Source organism: Crotalus tigris, unplaced genomic scaffold, assembly GCF_016545835.1.
Source record: "Crotalus tigris isolate CLP2741 ecotype Arizona unplaced genomic scaffold, ASM1654583v1 scf7180000017641.3106099, whole genome shotgun sequence".
Lineage (NCBI taxonomy): Eukaryota > Metazoa > Chordata > Lepidosauria > Squamata > Viperidae > Crotalus > Crotalus tigris.
Window position 1 is genome coordinate 2,506,087 of NW_024096535.1, and position 23,598 is coordinate 2,529,684.

The following is a 23,598-nucleotide window of genomic DNA, read 5'->3' on the forward strand; positions in this document are numbered from 1 at the left end:
GGAGCCTATGACTATTGGTACTACCCTTGCTTGCTTTTGCCACAGTCTTTCTATTTCTATTTGTAGGTCTTTGTATTTTGTTATCTTCTCCAGTTCTTTCTCTTCTATTCTGCTATCACCAGGCACTGCCACGTCCACTATCCAGACTTTTTTGTCTTTCTTATCGACAATTGTTAAGTCTGGGGTGTTATGTTGCAGGTGCTTGTCTGTTTGAATTCTGAAGTCCCAGAGCAGTTTAATTTTATCATTTTCTATGACTTTCTCTATTTTATGATCCCACCAGTTTTTGCTTACAGGCAAATGATATTTTTTGCAGATCCTCCAATGCACCATTGTTGCTACTTTGTCATGTCGCTGCTTGTAATCAGTCTGTGCAATCTTCTTGCAACAGCTTACCAAGTGGTCCACTGTTTCTTCAGCTTCTTTGCATAGGCGGCACTTACTGTCTGTTGCTGTCTTCTCAATTTTGACTTTGTATGCATTTGTCCTTAAGGCTTGGTCTTGTGCAGCCAGAATTAGTCCCTCGGTCTCTTTCTTCAATTTTCCTGCTCTTAGCCATTGCCAGGTTTTATTATTATCTGCTTTCCCAGCTATTTTTTTAATGTATTGGCCATGTAGTGCTTTGTCTTCCCATGCCTCTATTCTGTTCTTCATTTGGTCTTTCTTGTAGGCCAGTTTGGTCTCTCCAGTAGTTAGTAAGCCTTCCTGATATACTAATTTCAGTGCATCTTCATCATTGTTCTTCAGATATTCTTCCAAAGCCATTTTTTCTTCTTCAACCATCTGATGTACTTGTAGCATTCCACGCCCACCTATTTGCCTTGGTAGATAAAGTCTATCAATGTCACTGCGTGGATGAAGGGCATGATTCATTGTCATTATTTTTCTGGTCTGCCTATCCATTGCTTTTAGTTCTGCTTGAGTCCAGTCCACTATTCCAGCTGTGTACCTAATGACTGGGATTGCCCAGGTGTTGATTGCCTTTATGGTATTTCCTCCATTGAGTTTGGATTTAAGATCTTCTTCACTCTCTTGATGTATTCACCTCTAATCTTTTTCTTGACTTCAGTGTGCTTGATGTTGTCAGCTTGAAGGATACCCAAGTATTTGTAGTATTCTTCCTCATCCAGACTCTTAATGTTATTTTCGTGGGGCATCTTGATTCCTTCAGTTTTCACTATTTTTCCTTGTTTGATAGTAAGTGTGGCACATTTGTCCAAGCCAAACTCCATTACAATATCTTGGCTATATATACGGACAGTGTTGAGCAGCGATTCTATTTCAGATGATGTTTTTCCATACAGCTTCAGATCATCCATGTAAAGGAGGTGGGATAGTCTAGCAGATGTTTTTGATGTTTGATAGCCATGTCCTGAGTTATTCAGTATTGTTGACAGAGGAAACAGTGCAATAACAAATAGTAATGGTGATAATGAATCTCCTTGAAATATTCCTCTCTTGATATTAACCTCTCCCAGCTTTCACCATTGATCTGCAACTGTGTCTTCCATTGTGCCATCGATCTTTGCACAAATTTTCTGATGTTTCTACTTACTCCTGTTATTTCTAGGCACTTGATTATCCAATCATGTGGCAGAGAGTCAAATGCCTTTTTGTAGTCAATCCATGCCACATTCAGGTTGGTCTTCCTTCTCTTGCAGTTTTCCAAGATCATTTTGTCTATTAGGAGTTGATCTTTTGTTCCTCTGCTATTGGGGCGGTTTCCTTTCTGCTCAGGTGGAAAGAGATTGTTTTCAACTAGATGCTGTTGTACTGCATCAGCTACCACACCAGTTAGTAATTTGAAAGTTGTTGGTAAGCAGGTAATTGGCCTGTAGTTACCTGGTGTTGCCCCTTTTGCTGGATTTTTCATTATTAGGTAGGTTTTCCCAGTTGTTAGCCACTTTTCAATTTCTCCTCCTTGTAGTATATTGTTGAACTGCTTGGCAATGAGTGGGTGTATAACAGTTAGATGTTTCAACCAAAACCCATGCAGTTCATCTTCACCTGGTGCTGACCAATTTTTGATTTTCTTTGCTCTTTTTTCTACCATTTTTGTTGTTATTACTAGTTCTTTCATTTCAACTTCTGTTTTATTTGCATCCACCTCTTTTAACCAAGCCGCATCCTTGTTGTATTTCTTTGGGTTATCCCATATCTGCTTCCAGAACTGCACTGTTTCTTCCTTGTCAGGTACTGACTGATTCCTTGCAGTTTCTCCATTGATGGATTGGTAGAAACGTTTCTGATTGGATTGAAATTGGAGGTTCTGCCTATAGTTTGCAATTCGAGCTTCATATCTACTGATTTTCCTGGCTATAGCTGTTATTTGTTGCTTTATTATTTCCAGTGCTTCCTTGATCTTCCTTGTTTCTAAGTGGTATTTCTTGATTAGGTATTCTTTGGTCTTCTTGTTCTTCAGCTTCTTTTCTTTCATCTGTTCTAGCTTGCTTGCATGTGATCTTAACTTGCTGATCTTATTTTCTAGTCTAACCTTCCATTTTTCTGGTGCACTGTTTGTTTGTTTTTCTTTTTTGTTGATTTTACATCCCAGGTATTCTGTTATAACTGCAGCTGTGCTGTACATTAGTTGGTTTGTTTCTTGCAGTGAATTGGTGCTTATACTTGCTATTGCAGTATTTGCATCTTTTAATGCTTGTGCTAGCTGTTTCTTTGGAACAAGCTTCAATGCAGGCAGCCTTATTCTGTTGTTTTTGTGCTGTTCTAGATGCTCAGTTATTCTTTGTTTCAATTCTTTTATTTCTTTAGTTAGAGGGTTTTGTTCTTCCTGAGGAAGAGGTGCCTGGTTTCCAAATGAGAACAGTTGTATATCTCTACTGGATTCTTTCACTGCCAACTCCCCCTGGTTTGCCTCTACATTCTGAATTACTTCTTGTAAGGCTTTGATTTCTTTGCCCTGGGTAAACCTTTGCAGTTCGTCTAATTCTGTTTCTGTAAATACTTTATTTCGTGTTATAAATCGGCGTTGATCTGCTAGTCTCTGTTCTGTTATTTCTGATTCTGGATGTTGTTCTTTCCAGAATTGGTGCATTCGTTTTAGATATCCTCGTCTTGTTGGACTTGATCTGTAGTAACAGATCATTATTTCTTTGTTTTCCATCACTGTGTATCTGCGACGGGTAAACACCTTTTCTTCCAGTAGTTCTGCAGCTGCTGGCCCTGGTTGCTCAGCCAACAGTCCTGAGTCCTGTAACCCATTTTTCACCAGATATCCAGGAACTCCAATATCTAGTGCGGACCTTGTTAACCCGGGCGACGTCCGAGCCGGTATGGCATTCTGAAATTTACGTCTCACCATATTTTTTATGGGAGAGACACTCTTTGTCTGACTCCTCTGATGAGACCTGTCCAGTATGGTTGAACCTCTGGCATAGCTCTCATCTTCCTCAGAGTACACAAGCCCCACAACCACGTCAAGGTAGTGCCTCACTGGGGGCTTATTCACTAGCCCTGCCCCGTTCTTGCGTGGTGCAGCGCCTTGTATCTGCATCCTGCAGTGTAGCAGCGGCTGTTTTTGCACTTTGCAGCCCAGTGGCCCATTTTTGTGCCCCCGGGTTTTGCGTGCCAGAGGCAGCACTCAGAGGCGCCTCCCTGCCCTCCCCCAGTGTACCACAATGCTGATGCGGCCCTGGCACTTTGCAATAAATAAGTGAGTTTTGGGTTGTGGTTTGGACACTCGGTCTCTAAAAGGTTCGCCATCACTGATATAGGGTTTCCTGCCTGAGCAGGGGGTTGGACTAGATGACCTCCAAGGTCCCTTCCAACATTATTATTATTATTATTATTATTATTATTATTATTATTATTATTATTATTATTATCTACTTGAAGTTTTCCTGATACTTCAAATTTAAATTTGCCAACCAACCAACAGGAGCAACGACAAAATGTTGATCAGCAGTCTTTCCCAGGTTCTCAAAAGGCAGATACTGAATCCTGAATATTTTAGTATCTTCAGCCTTGATCTGTAACTTAATAGTCTTCTTTACTAAACTCTTGCAAATTATTTCCTAACTTTGCCACCTAATTTCTAGATTACTTGGAAGAAAACAAAAATAACAAAAGTATTGAGTTGATCCTGAAAAATGAAATACTGTTGTTCAAAAATTCCCCCCAAAAAAAGCCCATTATTTCAACAGGGCAAAAAAAAAAAAAAAGATTTTTGGTCATTTTATGTTCAATGCACACACATACACACACACACACACACTGTAATTATATAGTTCATAATATTTTTTAATCCCATAAACAAACAGGAAAGCAATCTTGCCACAGTCGCAAATGCTTTATGCATTAAAATGTTTTTTTCTCTATAGAGATAACTCTCTCTACGGGTATATAGAGATAACTTTATATAAATGCTGTAGAGAAAAATGGTATTTATAGACCATTCAAAAGAGGCAATTAAAAAGAAGGAAATGAGAACACCAGAACACATTCTCTCAGGCAGTCAACATCCAAGCAAGAGTTAATTCCAGACAAACAATCAAGCAGAAAACAATACCCTAATTACGGAGAGATTGGCAGGGCAAGCCACTGCATAGAAACTGGGAGCAAACCCTATGCTCACTTGCAACAGTGATGTTACCAGCTGGATAATGAAATGTCTACATGCAAACAACCAGGCCTCTATATAATTGTTAACTAGGTGCTTTTGGTATTGGATATGGGAAGCAATGTACTTGTAGTCCAGGTGATCTAGCCTGATCCGTAGGACTTGCAAATATACATTATGATAAGTTTTGAGAGAAAGAGAATTCTAGAAAATGCACGTCTTCACTGACATTTAAAGAAGTTAATTTATCATTTTCTTGAGAGTTTTTCTTTCAACGTTTCCTCCGTATGTGATTAACTGCACATTTACATTTGTACACTAAGTGACCTTGTTTAAAAATGCCAAAAAGCCCCATTATTTGGGGATAAACTTTGATGATGGACTGGAGAGCACTGCCCCTAGGACCTGAGGTCTCAAACACCTTTTTAAGATTTAGGAGTAATCAGAATGGAATAGGATAGGAATGTGAAACTCTTGTAATTTCCATAAAAGCTTCTTGAATGTTGGTTTCAATATTTTGGAGGCACCTGGGCAGGGGACTTTGGGTACAGAATATGCCAAACGTCCCCAAATTCTGATTTACCATGAATGAACAAGCCTTATAGCACATGTAAATGAAATCACAGCTGTTTGGCATTATTTGCCAATGAGAACAGCTAACTAGGCAGCAAAAGCTTTTCACATGGCTCATTTGACATAGAAAGTGGGATCTCGGGTTTCTTCCAAGGAAGCCCAAAATGGAAAGCTAAGAGCAAACCATGGCTTTAGAACCAAGAACAGACATCAGAGCTCCTGATTTGTACGTCATAAGAAACCATAGACAGACCTTCTATTTTTCAGTAGTAATAATAAGCTTCTAAATCATGAAATGCTTCTACTAAGAAGAACCGAGCAGGAGTAATAAACAAGGTCCATCTAAGATCATTACAGAACTTGGGAATTCTGGTTTATTGTAATGTGCAAACGTTCCCAGGAATTGTGGCTTCAACAATTTCATCAACGGTTGTCAAATGCTTGCTCGTTTGTTACCTTTTGGTCTTGTTGTTCCAGCAATGCTTCCTGCTCCAGCAATTTTTCCATTAATGCCCGTTCTTGCTTTTTTCTCAGTTCATTCTCCTCTTCTGCCTGCTGTTAATGTTAAGAAAAACAAATGCACACCGGTAAGAGCTACTGAAATTTCAAATCTACAAGGGACTGATTCATCCAGCAAAAGACCTATCTCTTAGTACAAATTTAATTCAGACATGTTGCCTATCCAATGAGACAAAACCCAATTTCCTGGACCTATGGTTGCATTAGCTATAAACTCTTTTAAAAGCCCTTAAACTATAAGAGACCCAATTGATTATTTGCATGAAATCTCATAAGTGCTGAATGCAGAGGAAAGCACATGTCATAGGGATGACAGAGGTTCTTTTTTTGGTTCTTCTTCTCTTATAGGTGAGAATCCCTGATTGCTCAGGTTCTTCTCTTGCTCCACCTTGAATGTTCAAATTGGCAACTCTCTTCAACTGCCCAATACAGAAGGGCTACACATTTGCACATAAGGAAGTGTATATTAAGGTAGATCACAGATAGTGAAGACAAAAGGAACAGCATGTATGCTACAATTCTACCAAAGTTTTTCCCAACCAAGACCCAACTCAGGGAAATTAACAGTTTGAGGGTGACTATAGAATCATCCACAAATGAGTAAAAGAAGGATCATACTGGGTCTTACTGTTTCCATATGATTGCTGCTATCTATCTTGGCTAATCAAATGCTTCTAAAGAACTGGAAGCTAAAAGACAGATCAAATGAAACAGCACCGAACTCCTTACTAGATTCAACCTGACAGTTTTGAGAATTCATAGAATTGCCGTCTTCAGCACAATCCCCTTAGACCAGAGGTAGTCAACCTTGGCTCTTTTATGACTCGTGGACTTCAACTCCCAGAATTCCTGAGCCAGCTAATCTGGCTCAGGAATTCTGGGAGTTGAAGTCCAGGAGGCATAAAAGAGCCAAGGTTGACTACCCCTGCCTTAGACTATTTGCCTACAAGTCCCATTAACTCTAGACAATTGGAAATTGTGGGATAAGTGGTCAAAAAACCTAGCCAGGGGCTTCTAGACCAGAGCCGTATTTATTTCAGAATATATTCATGGTTGAAGGAATACAGAAACAAGTTTATTCATTTGTATTCTAGTCACTGTGTTTTCAAAATCTCTCCATTTTTTGAGCCTACTTTGCAGAAAGAAATTTCAGAACCGGAAGCTGAGGATGTACTCAGATTATAATGTGATCAATGCTGGTAGCTTTGGTTTACCTTGTAAGCTTTCACAAATCGCACAAAGACTGGGAAGAAGACAGATGGAGGAGTTGTCTTGGGATTTTCTCCAAAATATTTCACAGCATCATCAAAGGCATCCTGTAAGAGAGACACTTTTATTTTTTCCCCCCACAGAAGCAACTATTTTTGTCTTTTGCACTAAAATAAAAAAGAGCCAAGGCTTAACTGATAATCAGTTCATTATGGCGTATTTATCTCATTTCGTTACACAAAATACAGCTTCATACAATACAATAAATACTGACAGGAGAAATGGACCCAACCCTCAAATATTTTTATACATCCTCATTAGAGAATTGTATCCTTCCAGGTAATATATATAAAACCTTTTAGTTAACCTCTCTTATCGTTTGAGATATTCCCTCTGCTATCACTACAAAATAAGTATCTTCCTGTGATATCACAGCCTGCTTCAGGAAGTAGTAATTCTCCTTTGGAAGTTTTTAAACCGGGGCTTAACAATTATCCGTCAGGCATGTTGTAATGGAGCAGAGAATTAGATTAGATTTACAAAGGGCCTTCCAACTCTATGAATCTACTTGTTACAGTTGGCTGCTTTTTCTATTATTACCTGATCTCCGTGCCTTGGAGAATCATTGTAGCATGAGGTGACTTTCATCCAGAGATGCATTTTCAATTGGCATACATTACAATCGCACACATGTTGGATTTCAATTTACATTTAAAGTTCTTTTGCTCAGTATGAAGCACCCTAGTTATTGCTACCTTCTTTTCTTCTAGGACAGAGTTCCCCTAAGCTTTTTGGCTTTGCGCACTGGATGGGGGGGAAGAGGGGATGGTTCCTCATGAGCAGTTCCATTTGCCTAAGGGGTGGGCACAGGGGCCCACTGCTTGCGCAAATGAGAGTGTGCGCATGCACGTGCTCGCCCGCTACTCACGAGGATACTACATGCACACTCACCTGCTACTTCTGCAACCCGATTCCGAAAAGCTCAAGGCCCGATAGTGGGCCGCAGCCCAGTGGTTGGGGACCCCTGCTCTAGGAGGTGCCACATTTCAAATACTCCCTTTCAAGTTCTGAGGGATTAAGGGAAACCTCCACTATTTTCTCTGATCCATTGTTTTCTCCTCCAGACCCTCATATAAACTGGTAATAATTAGTCTCAGCCAGTGCTTTTTTTGTAAAAAAAAAAAAAAAAAGGTGCCAGAACTCACACATATCATACAACCCACCTTGCCTACCCTACAAGGTTCCATCCAAAAAAGGTTCTGGGCGTTCTATGAGAAAAAAAAGCCCTGCTAACTATGAGGCTTAGGCTGAGTCAGAAAGACTACCCTGCAGTTATCTGGCATGAGGGAACTTCTTTGTCAGGCACCATAATTACTATGTCACACTTGCACTTAGAACATGACTTGTGCTTCTGTCTGCACTGAAGAGACAATTTTCAGATTCAAAAGATGAAAGATTCCTTTGCTCTCGAATCTAGATAGCTAGATCTAAACAAGAGTTGAACTCTATGGGATACCTGGGCTATTTTTGCATCATCCTGCAACTTCTTCAGTTTCCCTTCGTTGCTCTGGATGAATTCCTTCAGCATGGTATTGTGATCGTGCATTGTATACTCTCGCTTTGTTAAGTCCAGACCTCTTTGGAGTTCCTTTACATCTAGTAGGACATTTTCAAGGGATACTGGAAAGAGAAGAAAAATACAATAGGGTTACATTAGAGAGTACCTGACTTTAATTTAGACCAAACCAAAATCCAGTAAGGAATTGTATGCAGTAAGGCAGTGGTTCTCAACCTGTGTTCTGAGGATCCCGGGGCGGGGGGGCATAATGTCATCACAGTGGGTGTGTGAAGGCTTGAAAAAAATGTTATGATTTAAATCTTGAGCTAAGTCTTGGGAGTCCGTAGCCACCCTCTGAGGCCACAAAAGATATTTAAAGAGGACCCACGGTGAAGGTTAAGAACCCACTGCAGTAGTACATGAAAATTTATCTGCTTAAGATAAGTAAATTTCATGAGAGATGCACTATACATATAAGTTATACTATAGTATTATCACTAGTAAAATAATGGATCAGCTGCATTCAAAGTAATATACAAATTACAAACAAACAAACAAACAAACAAACAAAGGAAGTAGGAATGACCTATAAAGCAGAAACCGCTTATACAACGCATATTTCTGAGCCCCTTTAACAGCGATATGCTACTCTTCCTTAGTTTCTGCCCTAGTAATTTTCTTTTTTGTTCACGCATTGTGACAGCAAATATGTTCACCTAGCACTGACGAAACAAGCTCTTATAGGGGCAGACTTTTCTAGGTGTTGGAGTGACATACATTCAGAATTATGAGAAAGCACCACCAATTTACCAAGGAAAGTATTTGTAAATCAGGAGTATACAAATCTCATTGATCTGCATTGGCTTTTGGAACTGCACTGCAGGGCCCACATAACGAGTTTTGAAGAGTGGATGCAGATTAAAATATCTGATATGAAGATAAAATGTTATATTTCTTGTAAATGACATTATTAGGGGTCCTTGATGCTCTCTGGAGCTTGGCTGTTTTCTTGCAAACACGTCTTTACCCAAACTAGGTCAACTAGTCTAGCACTGCTGATGTTACTTAGTTTGGGTAATGAAACATCTTCAAGAAAACCACCAAGCTCCAAGGACCCCTCATTTTAACCCCGAGTTACAAATATTCTCCTCCGTCGGAACGACATTATTACTTTTAAGGATTAAATTTCTGACAGAACTGTTACATTTTAACATATACAGGATGTCTCAGTTGATTTTCCAGATTTAAAACAAATTTAGATGAACATGAATAAAAGGCAACCAAAAACAATCCATTCTGTTACACATATACCAGGATGATATATAGACCAGGCAGGGGATTAATTGCTAGTAGATCACAGAGCCTGGTTAACGCAGAGGGCTGCATCTGCTGAAAATGCATCTATGTTGTAAAGAAATGGATCTCGCGGTGAAACTAGGAAGGTGGTCTGATTGCTAAGAAAAGAAGGAATCGGTTTTAAAATCAGGATGACTCTTGTGGTCTCCCATGCTCAAACCTTCTTCTTAAGAGTCCATTTGCCTTTTACAAGCTTGTGTAGTTGCCAAGCTGATAGCTTCCCCAGAGGCCCCCTTCTCGTGAGTTATCACTGCATTAAGAGAGGCATACAATAAATCTAAAACTATTTTCCACACTTAATAAGTAACGTATGGCCAGATTACCTGCAGCCGCTTTCTCTACATAGTGAAGTTCATTGTAAAAAAGGGAAACCTGCTGATATTTGTCCCTTACAACATTGGATATATAGTGCAATAGAGTTTGTTTTCTGTCTGTTGATTTTGTATCTAACAACTGCAAACAAAGGAAAGAGAGGAATGTTAGGAACACAATAATCATTGTACTTTAACTGGATTCTAAGATAAAACCTCAGATTTCTGGGAAAGAAAGTTCTCGTCTTCTCTCCAGCAGCAAATTACCATTTTTTTTTCAAAGCCAGTCGAAGAAAATCAGGGAAGTGAAGACTTTCCTGGCAACTATTGATTCCAACCAGGATGATGATATAAGTGAGAACCTTCCTCCCATGAACTTACCTCATTTAAAAAACCAAGGTTGACTGGAAGTAATTACTCCTCTTTGCGGATTCTTCTGTACTCCATCCTACAACTGCCTTTGCAACTATTGAAAGTTGTCTATATGAGCCTTTCATATTTTGAAAGCCAGAAAAGTCTACAGAATATAGTCTGGCTGCCAGCAATGCTAATGCTAATATATATATTGCTAGTCCATGTATGATATGCTATACGCTAAATAAATAAATAAACCGTAATGTACGGTTGAGTCATTGTCTCCCTGTTCTAGGCAGAACAGAATACTAAGGAAAGCAGGCTCTGACAATTTTTGGTTCAATTAATCGGTTGAAACATTATCCAATTAAACATGTTATATTAGAAATATTTTCAAAACCAGAAATATAATTTAAATGGAAGCCAGCATGACAGACAGAGTAACCCAAAATTAGCTTGTTGCAGTTTGTTCCCTTGTATTATAGCCATCATTCAAATTTCTTGGAAATTAAAATCAGAACAAATTCAAACAATGAGTAAAATGAACAATGAATACCAAAGATACAAGGATGTTCTTCTTATTTTTGGTGCTCTTTTAACGAATGGCCCGACCAACCTGATAGGGATGATTTGCTTATTAGTTATGGGCTTCTTAGAACATGGGTATTTTGGGGTTTTTAATTGAAAAGAAACTGTAATATGTCCAGAAGACGAAGATGCATTTTTAAATTCTACCATTCCTTTCTATAGAATTGTTATACAGAAAAGTATATCCAGCCTCCATATTAGGCACATTTACTTGCAAGTAAATGACTTTAGTCTGATAGCATTCCTGATTGCTTTTAGACAGATGTCAGTTTTCCCCTCCTATGATATAAGATGGATGAATGAATGGGGATTTTTGAAGGTAAATAAAGGCCACTACTTACCAGATCTAAACTTTGAAGTTTAAATCCATAGACAGCCCCTCGTTTACTGCTGTTCATATAGTTGCCCAGAGCCAAGATTATCTATAGGTATCGTAAGAGATTGAAAAAAAAAATGAATGATCAGCTGAAGTTGAAATTTGCCAATTGAAACAAAAGGGGAGTTTACACACAACTATAAAGCACAAAAGACAGCAGCAAGAATTAGACTTACCTCTAAGATTTTTTTGAGTTTCTGAGAAGACTTTATGGAGACAGATGCTGCAATGATTGCATGTAATTGCTAAAGGCAAAAACATGAAATGGGGTGAACATCTTTAAAAACTCAGCAAGTGCAAATTAAAGTAGAACACGTATACATTTCTATAAGATGGAATGAATTTCAAGTAAGTCACTTTTTAAGGTAGAGTTAAGCAGAATGTTCAAGATCCCTTATGTTTCTTTTTTTTCTTCCTTATGTTTCTTCATGTCCATTCTTGCTCCAACTTTCAAGATTTTAGCAAGAAAGAAGGGGGCAAGAAACACACAACACAAATACTGTAGAACTTCTCACAAAACCGTATCCAATGAAGCAACCATTAGTTAGGTGCAATTAAGTTGGACTGCATAATAACTTCACTGAAAAATATCTACTGTATCAACATATTGCTAGTAATGACTGTAGCTCTTCCAAGCACAGTCTCTGTACTCTTTTTCAAACCATCCCAGGTTTCTTAGCTATTGTTTCCCCCTTCTATTTCTCTTAACCTTTGCATGCATAGCTGGTTTTCCCAGTTCATCGTGTACACATAATCACATGTCCCAGGATCTGACATACCCGATGTAAGCAATGATACCTAACACAATTGTCACAGCTATATTTGTGGCTAAGAGTGGATAGAGATGAGCAGGAAAGCAGGAAATAACACCAGACCATCTCCAATAGGATATTCTAATCTAGATTACCTGCTCAAAAATGAATGTTAACAAATGCTTCATTGTATAAGTCAGTGATGGCGAACCTTTTAGAGACCGAATGCCCAAAAACCGCCCTGCCCCCAGCCCGCCCCCTGCCCCGCCCGCCTGCAAGGCCCCTCACTGTCTCCATGGCCCTCTGCAGCAGATCATCCAGGTGGCCTTGAAGTGCCATGGCAGCCACGCCCTATGCCCTCACCCTGCAGCATCATCTGCACATGATGGGGCGCAAGGGCGGAATCTTGTCCCTGCTGCCCAGCTGCCATGTCCTTGGCTGCGCTGCTCTGCATGGCCGTGCCTGGGGAACACTCTCCTCTGGGAGGGCTGCTGGTGAGGAGGGGGCTGCGGGGGAGGCAGGGCTGGGGCAATGGCGCGTGTGCCTTAAAGAAGGCTCTGAGTGCCGCCTCTGGCATGCATGCCATAGGTTCGCCACCACTGGTATAAGTAGTTCTCGTTTAGCAACTGCATCACGCACTGACCGTTCACGATTACAACGGTTATTTAAAAAATGTAATTATGTGAGAAGTCCTTGCACTTGCAAACTTCGCAGGTCTGTAAAGCCCAGAGAAGCTGAAATATGGTTGTAAAATTGTGATGTTTCTCTATGTGTCCGTTTCCCTTCATGACTGATGCTGGTCCCAATTGTCACTAAATGTGGATTACCTCTAAGCCTAACTCTCAGAATTAAGTAGTAGTCCTTTCTCTTTGTAAAACAGAGCTCTGATCCACATCTCACTCACCGGTGTGAGCATCTGTATGCTTTCGGTAAAGTTGCCAACGAATGCCATGATGGTCATTTTCTGCATCAGCCTTTCTATTTTGCTGAACTGCATCATAAACCGATCCTCATCTGACAGATTCTCAAAAGGCTTCCTTTCCCGCTCATAAAGCCGCAACACTTTCACTTCATTTTCCGTTGGCAGGAATCTCATCAGGCATTCAACAAAATCTACCGGCAGAGTCTTCAAATCAAATCTGACAATACAAAGGCAATGCAATACACTAAGTTCTATGAAATGAACAACAGAAGTACATCTTTAAATATTTTTCCCGGAGGGGACAAAATAACCACACAGTTTTTATAAACTTTTCAAATTATTGAAGTTATTGTGGGGGGACCACATTTCCCAAATATTCCCCTTTGAAATATTTATAAAACTTGAATGTGGTAAGCTTGACTATAGAAGTGTTTTTTGGAAAAGATCTGGCCAAATTCACATTCCTGGAAATACTGAAAAGTAATTCTGTAAGCTAACCTCATAAATGGCTCTTAAGATAAGCACTGTGCTGAACTATGATTTGCAAGTGACATTCAGGTACAATAATAGCCCATTTAATCACTAACCGGTAGCCAGCTGAGCCAGCAGAACATTTGAAGATGCAACCTATGCACCGTAATAATGAATTACATATGCATAATGCCATTGTGCATTTGTTCAAGATACTTGGACTACATTCAAATAATATGCAAAGGACTACACTCTTTTCATTTCCTTTAATAGCTACCATGTTTCTTTCAAGATGGTATTTAACTTGCCTCTAAGAATTTTGTATGACAAGTATTATACATGAATCCATATGATGTTCTTCAAAACAAAAAAATACCAATTGAATATTGTAGTAGAACAGGTCAGTTTTCTTCATCCTTTTTTGACATGTGTATATTAGCTCTGTGTAGCTTAACACTTAAGTGTATCCCAAGAAATTTAAGGAGCTGAATCCAAAAACAATGTGCACAGACTTAGAGCTTTAGTGTAAAAAAAACCCGAGTGACAGCGACTAACCTATGGAATATAAAACAAGCCAACTGTCTTTTTGGATCTATTCTAGTTGCACAAATACTGCTTTGGCAGTTCATACATTTAAAATTGTGCATAAAACCTTTTCACTTACGCTTGAATAGCTTTACATATTTCTTCGGCAGTTTTTCCAGCTTTTCTTAAGGTGATAGCAAGGTTTTTAGCTCTATTTGCCTCCAGAAGCGTGACTTTGTTTGATCCTTTCTGAGTTATTTGCTTGCTTGAAGAAAGGTCAATGGCTGGCCCTTGGGCTTTTGTCTTGAATATTTCTTCAAATTCATCCACGTTTAAATCCTAAAAGAGACTTTTTTTTTTTAGAAAGGACAACCTGGAAGAACGAATCTTATAAAATTCATCTGTAAAGAGCAAAAGGGGTCAAATTACACTAACTTTTGTGCAACTCAAAGTAAAAACACCAAGACTCTCAAATCCTCATTATATACACTTATCACCAGTCATGGGAATTTAGGTCACACTTCCGTATCACAGAAGACAAAGATGACTTTTGAAGCAAAAAACGAAAGCTGGCTCCAAGTGTCTTCTTCAGCTAGAAACAAACCTCACTCTAACTAGACAAAAAGGAAAACATCCAAATATCTAAACAAATAAGGGGAAAGATGCAGATGTGGACAGAAGAACATAAATTTAAAGTCAGTCCATCAAATTGAGTATTTTCTTTCGATAACAATGAAACATTTAAAACCCGCTAAATGCACATGACAAAATGTACAATAGCAAATCAAAGTCTACTTCAACAGGATGCAATAATTTTGCCTCCAATCCTCCTGGAGCCCATCTTCTCTAGATATTCAAAATCACAATGTTCAAGGCTCATACCTCCAAGATCCTTTCATCGTCAATTTCATTGAAGACAGTCCCATTAATCTGGTTGGGTTTCAGAGCTACCCAGTTAAATACCGGCATGCGGAACTTGGTCTTAATTGGCTTCTTGATTTTCACAGCTTAAAAGAAGATAACAGTGCAATTACACATTTCAGATGTCCTAATCAAAAACCTCTTCGATCATTACAGCTACTACTGGGGAGCGGGGAGTGGCATTTGAACACTGAAAAATATCTAGCCAATATTAAAAAAAAATAAATTAAGTATCCATAATGATCAGACACGCTTGAAAACTTTTTTAAAAAGGCAGGGAGAAAAATTTCAAGTCAGTAACTCTATCTCCTGATATGGTAATTCATATCAAAATTTGGCAACAAACATTTAAAAAATAATAATAAAATAATTTTTAAAAAATAATTTTTTCCTACTAGCTGTCATGAACCACAATCCAATGCCCACTTTTACCTAAAAATAAATCCAGATAAATTCAAGAGAACACACTTCTAATTAGTTATGCACAGGACTGCATATTGGAATGCACAAATAGCTTAATCACTGCACTGTATTATATAACACTTCATGACTTCCTGCCCAAGTGATTTTAGTCCGCTTGCATTCTGACCCCCTTAAAATTAAAACTCCAAACACACAATGCCTTTGGGGGGAGGCAGATTACATTAATCTCACTGTCTGAGGAAGAATTATAATCCATTTATTTAAAAATTAGAGACATTGCATCTAAAGCTTTTAGTCTTTGCTAAATTAAGATTGATAGGAAGAGTTAAGGGCTGCTGCAAAGCGTTTAGAAGCTGTAAACTGTGATTGCTCGGTGTTTTAAGAATAAGCCCCATATAAAACATTACTTGTTTTCTAGGGAACAATCTAGGGATTGACATTTTCAGACTGATTAGGGACTCAGACATATAATTACAATGATTGAGCAGCACATTATGCAAATGTGACATATAAGGAGTTAAGCCTATTATGACACTAATTGTGTTAAAGACACACATTTGCAAAGATAGAAATGTAATTGTAGGATTCCTCCCATCTCTATAAACAGGAAGGAACTTACATGTCCAGTCCAGATATTTTCAGATGAACCTTGAAATGGGGAACTTCAGAATTACATACATTATCTTACCCATGTAAATGGTATCTGAAATTTGACACATCTATTAGGAAAAAAGTATTGCTGCCAAATTTAAACAAGCTAGGATTTTGTATTCTAAATGGTAAAAGAACATGCATCAGTCTCAGCGCTTCTAACCACCCTTCATACTGATTTATCACACAAATACACACACAAACACACACATCTAAACTCAGGTAGGGCCAATTTGATACTCAGGCACACCTTTACCATTTCTGGGGATGATGCAGAGATAGCAAGAATAGCAAAGGGAGGATGGTGGAACACAGCTATGTAATCTTTTTAACATTCTGGGGATGTGTGTAAGACCTGAAACAACTAAGGGCAGCTCTTTCCTCACCTATCCACTAAGATTAACTCAACCCCCTCTTGAAGGTATCTTTGCCTGAAGGAGAATGAGTCTGTACTCTATGGCTAACCCAGATAAGATAGATTGCCTCATATCAATGGCTCCTTAACAAAAATCTACTTATTTGAAGTGGAGATGCCAAGGACTCATTCTGGGATCTTTAAATACCAAGATAATTATATTATGAGCATATGCAAAATAATTTAGAAAAATCCTTGATATTAGTACATAATATTTTAACATTATATAAAAACATATTAGTATTTCTATTTATAATAGAATAGTCAATGCATATATAATTCTAGTATGTATTATTACACCACAGACCTCTGACATAAGTAGCAGTAGTATAATATTAAATTTTATGTGTAGAGTAGATCTGGGGTCCCCAACCTGTGGGTCATGGCCCACTAGTGGGCCGTGAAGGGATTGCAACCGGGCCACGGAAACGGATGAGTATGTGTGCACACACGCACATCCTCACTTGCCGTTGGGGAACTCTGGATAAGATGCAGACAACGAAATAAATTAAAGGCACCAGTAAAACCAACAGCCTGCAGGAATGGTTTGTTTCACTAAGAAAATATACATGTTTTGCTCACAAGACAGCATGAAGATAATGACTTTATAAAGTTTACAATATGGATAATATTTTACGTAATGTGAACCACCTCATGCTTTTAGATAAGACAAAAAAACCCAACTACGATGTTTTTTTTTAAAAAAAATAGCAAAACCATACGCATACCCACAAAGGATGCTGCATTTCAGCTCTGAAGCTAAAAAATTACTTCAGAAGGCCTCTGGGCACCTGCTGTTCCGTTTGCCACCTCCTCAAAGAAACAGCCTGCTTTCCTGGGCTCCCTCTGTAGCTATATGTAAATGCACAGTAGACCTAAGGAGGCACCTTAAGGGTGTGACTAAAAGGTGCTTTGGAGTGAGTGTGCTAATGCACCGCTGAGTGACCCTTAACTCAGATATGTTTTTTTTTTTTTTCCCAGAACTACACAGCTGCAGTGTAAGCCCAGCGGGAAAACACTACTTTTATAAGGAGATGCTGACAGGAACAATACAGCTTGCCCCAACCGAACCGCCTTTTCAGCTTTTTATCTGAAACGGAGCATACCCATAACACCAACATATGTCCATGCATGTACACTACAAACACGCGCACGTGCAAAGCACAACAGGACAGAAAAGAGAGATATTAGAAAACAAGGTAAAGTACTTAACAAGTAGGAACCTACAGAAAAGCTTGATTGGCCCATCTTAAAGTGAAGCAAAGGGAATAAACAAGGAAAAAAAAGGTTAGCGGTGATTAAAATTACAGGACATTTAATTTTTTTTTTATTTAAACAAAACAATGAAAGGACTTTTTCCATGTATTACTATTTTTCTACAACTTTATTCGTTGTTATTTAATTTTTCCCTGTCTTGTAATCCGGCTAACAGGACTACAAGCAAATAAATTAAATAAATAAATAAATAAATAAATAACATAAATTAAAGTATGTATCACACCCAATTAACAATGACAAACCTGGCAAAACAGCTGCATCTGTATGAATTTTTGTAATACCACAAAAGTGGCTCGGAAGTGGCTACTAAAGGTGTGTAGGTGTGTGTGTGTGTGTGTGTGTGTGTGTGTGTGTAGATCTGTGTATGCGTATGTTTATTTAATCTACCTTCACCTGTAAGGCAAAGAAAGGTAATCAGCTCCTGATACCGGTATACCAAGTCCATCATTTCTGACTACCAGCCATCTAGCCAGAGTTTAATGGGAGTTAAAGTAACCCCCGGCACCTTACCCATCCACTCATATTTAGGGCAAAGGGTATTTTCTTGCATCAAGGTATCTTAATATGTTACCCCGACACTCAATGAAGCATGGGGCCTCTCAAGAATCTTCTTCTGATGTCACCTAAGAAGGCATCAAGCAACACAAGACATCCATCCACTTTTTTTCACCTTTGGCAATTTAGCTGTTAAAAACATTTAGCTTAAATAATATAACGGCAATTAAGCTCTATCAGATGAACCGGTTTTTCTACCAATATCTAAACAACTCTCTTTTGTGCAAGGGGCCTTGGAAAACAGAAGACTCAAAATATTTTGAATAAAGTTCTTAATGGGTGCCATTTTCAAAAATACAAAACACAAGCCTTCCACCTATACCAAAAAGAGGCAGCGACATTTATTAATTTCTTGCACCTCTTTTCGTATCAATGAGCTTTTGCCCCAGGGACTGAATAGATTTCAACGGGCCAATCTGAGTTACACTTCAGTCTCTTCCAAGTCACACGGGACACAAAGAAACAGTATTAATTATGGCAAGACAATAAAGCTTTGGCAGGGTGACTGGTCATCAGATTTAAAGGGAGGACTGTGACTAACGATTAAACCAAGTCAATGGCTGCAAGTGGGGGGGTAGGGGGGGAGACTGGAATAGGGTGAATAGAATTGCCCAGACAGTAAGATGTTTTTTCAGAACCTGGAACTGAATGTCTATTGCCAAATGCACATATGCTGTCAGAAACTGAACAAGTATAGATGTTGGATAAAATTTAAGAGAAAGCGCTTTACTAAAAGAACATATATTTGGCTAGCTGAAGTTCCAGTGGCGCCAAATTAATTTCCCATTGGAGGAGAGGCACCCAAATGTTTTCAAATTAAGAATATCACAAAATTCTAAAAACTAAAACATGTGGGTTGCATGTCTAAAAAGAAAAGAAAAGAAAAGAAAAGAAAAGAAGAACTGGGTCCTACTGCGACCTTTAATTTTCCATAAGAGGAAAATTAGACAAATGATTCTTACCTTTTAACAGTTCTGTCCAATCAGAGGAGGAAAATGGCACAGACAAAACTATTAAAAGGTAAGAACCATTTGTCTATTTTCAAAATATATTAGGAAAGGACACCCAAGTTTTCTCAATGTAATTCTTTCATGACACCAATCTATACAGTACAATTTATATTTACTCGTTTGATTATCTCCATTCACAAACAGCATCATTTTCGAAGTGCATAGCTTCGGAGCATTTGGTATATATTAGTAATCTTTAAATGTAAATATTATCTGGCTGATTCTAACAATGCCGGCACAATTTTCTTTTAGAGGACTAAATTTCTGTCAGGGGAACTAGCATATCCTTCATCTATTGTATCAATATGTAAGTAGTTGTATTGTATCATCATATAGTAAGCATCCATTACATTTCTGTAGTAATACTGAAGAGAAAATGGAAAATGGATAGATAGCCTTCTCAAACCAAACATGCTCCACAGATAATTTGTCTTTTTCTTGATAATAGATTTTGTTGTTGAAATAAATAATAGAAGCAGCAATGGGGGGGGAAGGGAGGTTTGCAAGTTCACTACAACACTGTCCCCCCTCCTTCTCCCCCTCCCTCTCTTAACATTCCTTAAGACAGTGTTTCTCAACCTTGACAATTTTAAGGCATGTGGAATTCTGGGAGTTGAAGTCCACATGCCTTAAAATGATCAAGGTTGAGAAACACTGCCTTAAGAAGACAAAGTGAGAAAAGACAAGGGAAAGACAACATTTATCTAGCCTGAATCAGGTAGAACAATTCAACAATATAACTTATTTGCATTATCACAAATACCAGAAAAGCCTCTGAAATGTTAATAAAGTTTAGAAATATTTATGTACTCTGAAACTGAGCCTGGAATGCTGATTGGGCAACGTTCTGATATAGTCATCGGGAAACATAGCCTTTGTAGATAAGTTCTGAAATTTTGTAAAATGGAACTGTATTAGGGCATTCAACAACAAAAAAGTCCTGCTTAAGCTTAATAGCTATATGTGAGCATATTTTTCCAGTTTGGCCCGACAGAAATAGAATAAGACTTTCTTTCTTCTGGTGCATTAACGTTTTTGAGAACTATGCTACATGTGAGAGTTCACATGTAGTTTTTCTCCATTCCCTCCTTACTTCAAATGGAGCCATTTGCATTACAACATGGCACAGAAGACTGGCTTGTGATACACAGGAGAGAAAGGGAGATTCATAATTTATTTGGAGCAGTGTTTGGTTTGGTTTAGTTTGGTTTCGACCTCTTGGCTTGCCTGGGCCACACTGAGTGAAGAGGAATTGTCTTGGGTCACAAATAAAATATACAATATAGTTAATGAATATAAATGCAGAAAATCACGTTAAAACATTAAGATGTTGTTGGATCACATTAGTAGCTGTCAAGGGCCACTGGTTAGACATGTCTAGTTTAGACTCTATATCTTTCCCTACGAGATTGAATCGTCAGCCTCAACACTTTGCTCACATGTCATGCTTTCTGCTGCTTCTTACCTGCTAATCCTGAGTTGAACACAACGGTAGGAGAGGCCATTCCTGGAAGTGGGGGTGCTAATGGTGGAGGTGGGATAGGAGGAGCTGGGACTGGTTCTGCAGCTGGACCAGGAAGAGGAGGTGGGGGGGGAGGAGGAGGAGGAGGGGGCGGTGGGGGAGGCGGCGGCGGAGGCATTGGTGCTGCCATGGGACCATTTTGCACTGTGAAATGAAAAATATACACAGCATTTGTAAATGTTTCATTACGTATTTCACTGAATGGGAAGCAATGGGTCACCTCTACCTAAAGAGACTTTGCTGAATCCCACCATGCTGGAAATTTCCACAAAGCATCTAACTTCCCCTTTCGGGGAAAGGTGTTTGAGAAGATGGCCATGCAGGAGCTTCGGAGTCTTCTGGATGAAGTAGATTATCTGAACCCCTTTTGGTCAACATTCAGGCTTGGGTATGGGATGGAAACATCATTGGTCTTGTTTTCAGATGATTCCTGGCATGGGCAAGTATTTGTGCACATCCATTCCTACTCTTTTTCATCAATCAGTGGCCTTCGATACCATTGATTGCAGTATCTTTCTAAGCTAAACGTCCTCAGATCTAATGTTACCGGTCTTGACTAATTCATTCAGATTGACACCACTTATAAATTTGGCTTACAGTTTATCTTCAGAAAGAAGAACTACATGAAAGGTACACCTATGGATTTGACCTGTACTATCTGTGCAAAGAAACCCTAATACAGATCATCTAAAGAATATAGCAATCATTTCAGGTCAAGTACACTTCTTTTCTTCTCTTTAATACTATTTCTAGATAATGCATTACCTATATAAGTGGCAAGAAAGAAATATTATAGTTCAGTGACGGCGAACCTTTTAAAGACCGAGTGCCAAAAACCACCCCTGCCCACCCGCTCTGTCCCCCATCTGCCCGCAGGGTCCCCCACTGCCTCCACGGCCTGTCACAGATAGCCCAGGCAGCCCTGCAGCACCATGGCGGCCATGCCCTCCGCCTGCGCCCCGCAGCATCATCTGGGCCACAAGGGCGGAGTCTTATGTCCGCTGCCCGGCTGCCATGTCCTTGGCTGCACTGCTCTGTGTGGGCTGCGCTGTGACTCTCCTCCGGGGGGGACTGCTGGTGAGGAGGGGGCCGCAGGAGGCAGGGCTGGGGTGACAGCACGTGTGCCCACAGAGAGGGCTCTGAGTGCCGCCTCTGGCACGCGTGCCTTAGGTTCGCCACCACTGCCATAGTTGCTGCTGTACAATAAGCTGCGAATGCAGTCCAGGGCAGTCTAAACTCAGTCAGAGCTCCTCCTTAAGGATAGTTGCTTGAAAGTGGACCTTAAAGGTTTGAAGAAATTACTTAGAAGTAACAGCGAGGGAACATGGTACGCTTAATGTACTCATTTTCTTCAAAGAGGCTAGGATGCTGAGAATGCTTCAAAATTGCTAGCGTGCCGAGAACGGTTTTTTTGCCGTGGGAAGTCATTAAATTTTGTTTAATGAACTAATCATCATGACGTTATGTTGGGCAAGTTCTATTCAGCTCCCCTTCCCTAAGGAGGCACATCTGGTGGGGCCCAGAAGAAGACCCTTCCCCGTGGTGGCTCTCTCCATTTGGAACGTCATCCCTGCAGAGATTAGATTGGCCCCCACTTTGACACTCTTTCACAAGGTAACTGAAGACCTGATTTTGCCCCTGACCTGGGGAACCCAGAGTGGGATGGAGCACACTGAGTGGCTTGTTTGTTTGATTGCTTTCTTGTTGCCAGCAAGATGGAGAGTTGTTGTTTTTACTCTTTGTACATTGGGTTTCTTATTTTTTTATAGGCCGCCCAGAGTCACTGAAATTGAGTGGGTGGCCATATAGATTCTCTAAATAAAGAAACAAATTCAATTCTGAGTCAGCCCATTTTACCCGTTTCTGATTCTGCTGCTATCAATGCCGGAGGTGGAAGTGGCCCGGAAGACCCTGTGTTGGCTGGAGGCCCCCCACCAATGCCAACGGAACCTTCTGATCCTGCTGGCGACACCCCGACAGGAAGGATGTTGATATCACCATCTCCTTTCTTCTGAATTTTAATGGACCCTTGCTTTTCCAGTTCATGAATCTTCTTCTCCAGTGTTGATTGCCGCTGAATGGCTTCCTCCTTTTCTTTGACCATTTTTCTTAGAGTGTGAACTTGTGTATTTGCATCTTTGTATATTTCCTGTGAAGGAACCCCCAGAAAAAAAAAGAATTCGTTTCATTTGAAAGACAGAGCAGTGTCAAAAGAAAACATTGGATTTCCAATAAACTCATTTACCTGGGAACCTGTTGTAATGATGGTTTTCTTTCTATATAAGTTAATGAAGGCCATATTCATCTGAGGTAAATACAAGTAATTCCCCTGAAAAATTAGTTTAGCTAAGTAAATCAAAGGAAACTGCCCTTACTTCTGCTGGTTCTATGATTTTCCCCTCTTCTTCTCCCATTTTTTTTAGATATGACTGCACACAAATAAGAAGCATTTGAATATGTTCTGTATTTAATTAAATGTATCCATCTAGACTCTGGAAAACAAGCAAATGCAGTGGACAATATCCAAGAGCTGAGACCCCAAGGGATTTATGAGAACTCTAAATTTAATGCTTCTTGTTTTGAAAATAGAACCTCATACTGAGTCAAAGTGGCTGGATCAAAGGGGAACATGTTGCTAATAAGTTGAGAGACATCAAAAAAGACCTTTATATATTCCTTGGAATTACAAATTACCATCATTCAGCAAGGCACAGACATATGCATACTTTCTAC

General features: G+C 39.4%; 1 protein-coding gene across 9 annotated transcripts in view; it reads right to left on the reverse strand.

Moving 5' to 3' along the window:
• The window catches only part of FMNL2 (formin like 2), a 239,960-nt gene that overhangs the window by 12,938 nt on the left and 203,424 nt on the right, over window positions 1–23,598 (reverse strand). For 5 of the 9 annotated variants that reach the window (XM_039335429.1, XM_039335433.1, XM_039335430.1 and 2 more), the window contains exons 14-25: window positions 22,723–23,014; window positions 20,809–21,009; window positions 17,728–17,748; window positions 14,973–15,097; window positions 14,230–14,429; window positions 13,077–13,311; window positions 11,597–11,665; window positions 11,386–11,466; window positions 10,115–10,244; window positions 8,394–8,557; window positions 6,883–6,984; window positions 5,606–5,704 (exon numbers count right to left, since the gene is read on the reverse strand). In XM_039335429.1, coding sequence (XP_039191363.1) covers window positions 5,606–5,704; window positions 6,883–6,984; window positions 8,394–8,557; window positions 10,115–10,244; window positions 11,386–11,466; window positions 11,597–11,665; window positions 13,077–13,311; window positions 14,230–14,429; window positions 14,973–15,097; window positions 17,728–17,748; window positions 20,809–21,009; window positions 22,723–23,014 — 1,719 coding nt within the window. The remainder of the gene's footprint in view (window positions 1–5,605; window positions 5,705–6,882; window positions 6,985–8,393; window positions 8,558–10,114; window positions 10,245–11,385; window positions 11,467–11,596; window positions 11,666–13,076; window positions 13,312–14,229; window positions 14,430–14,972; window positions 15,098–17,727; window positions 17,749–20,808; window positions 21,010–22,722; window positions 23,015–23,598) is intronic. The other 4 variants (XM_039335432.1, XM_039335436.1, XM_039335434.1 and 1 more) reach the window with 1 other exon arrangement.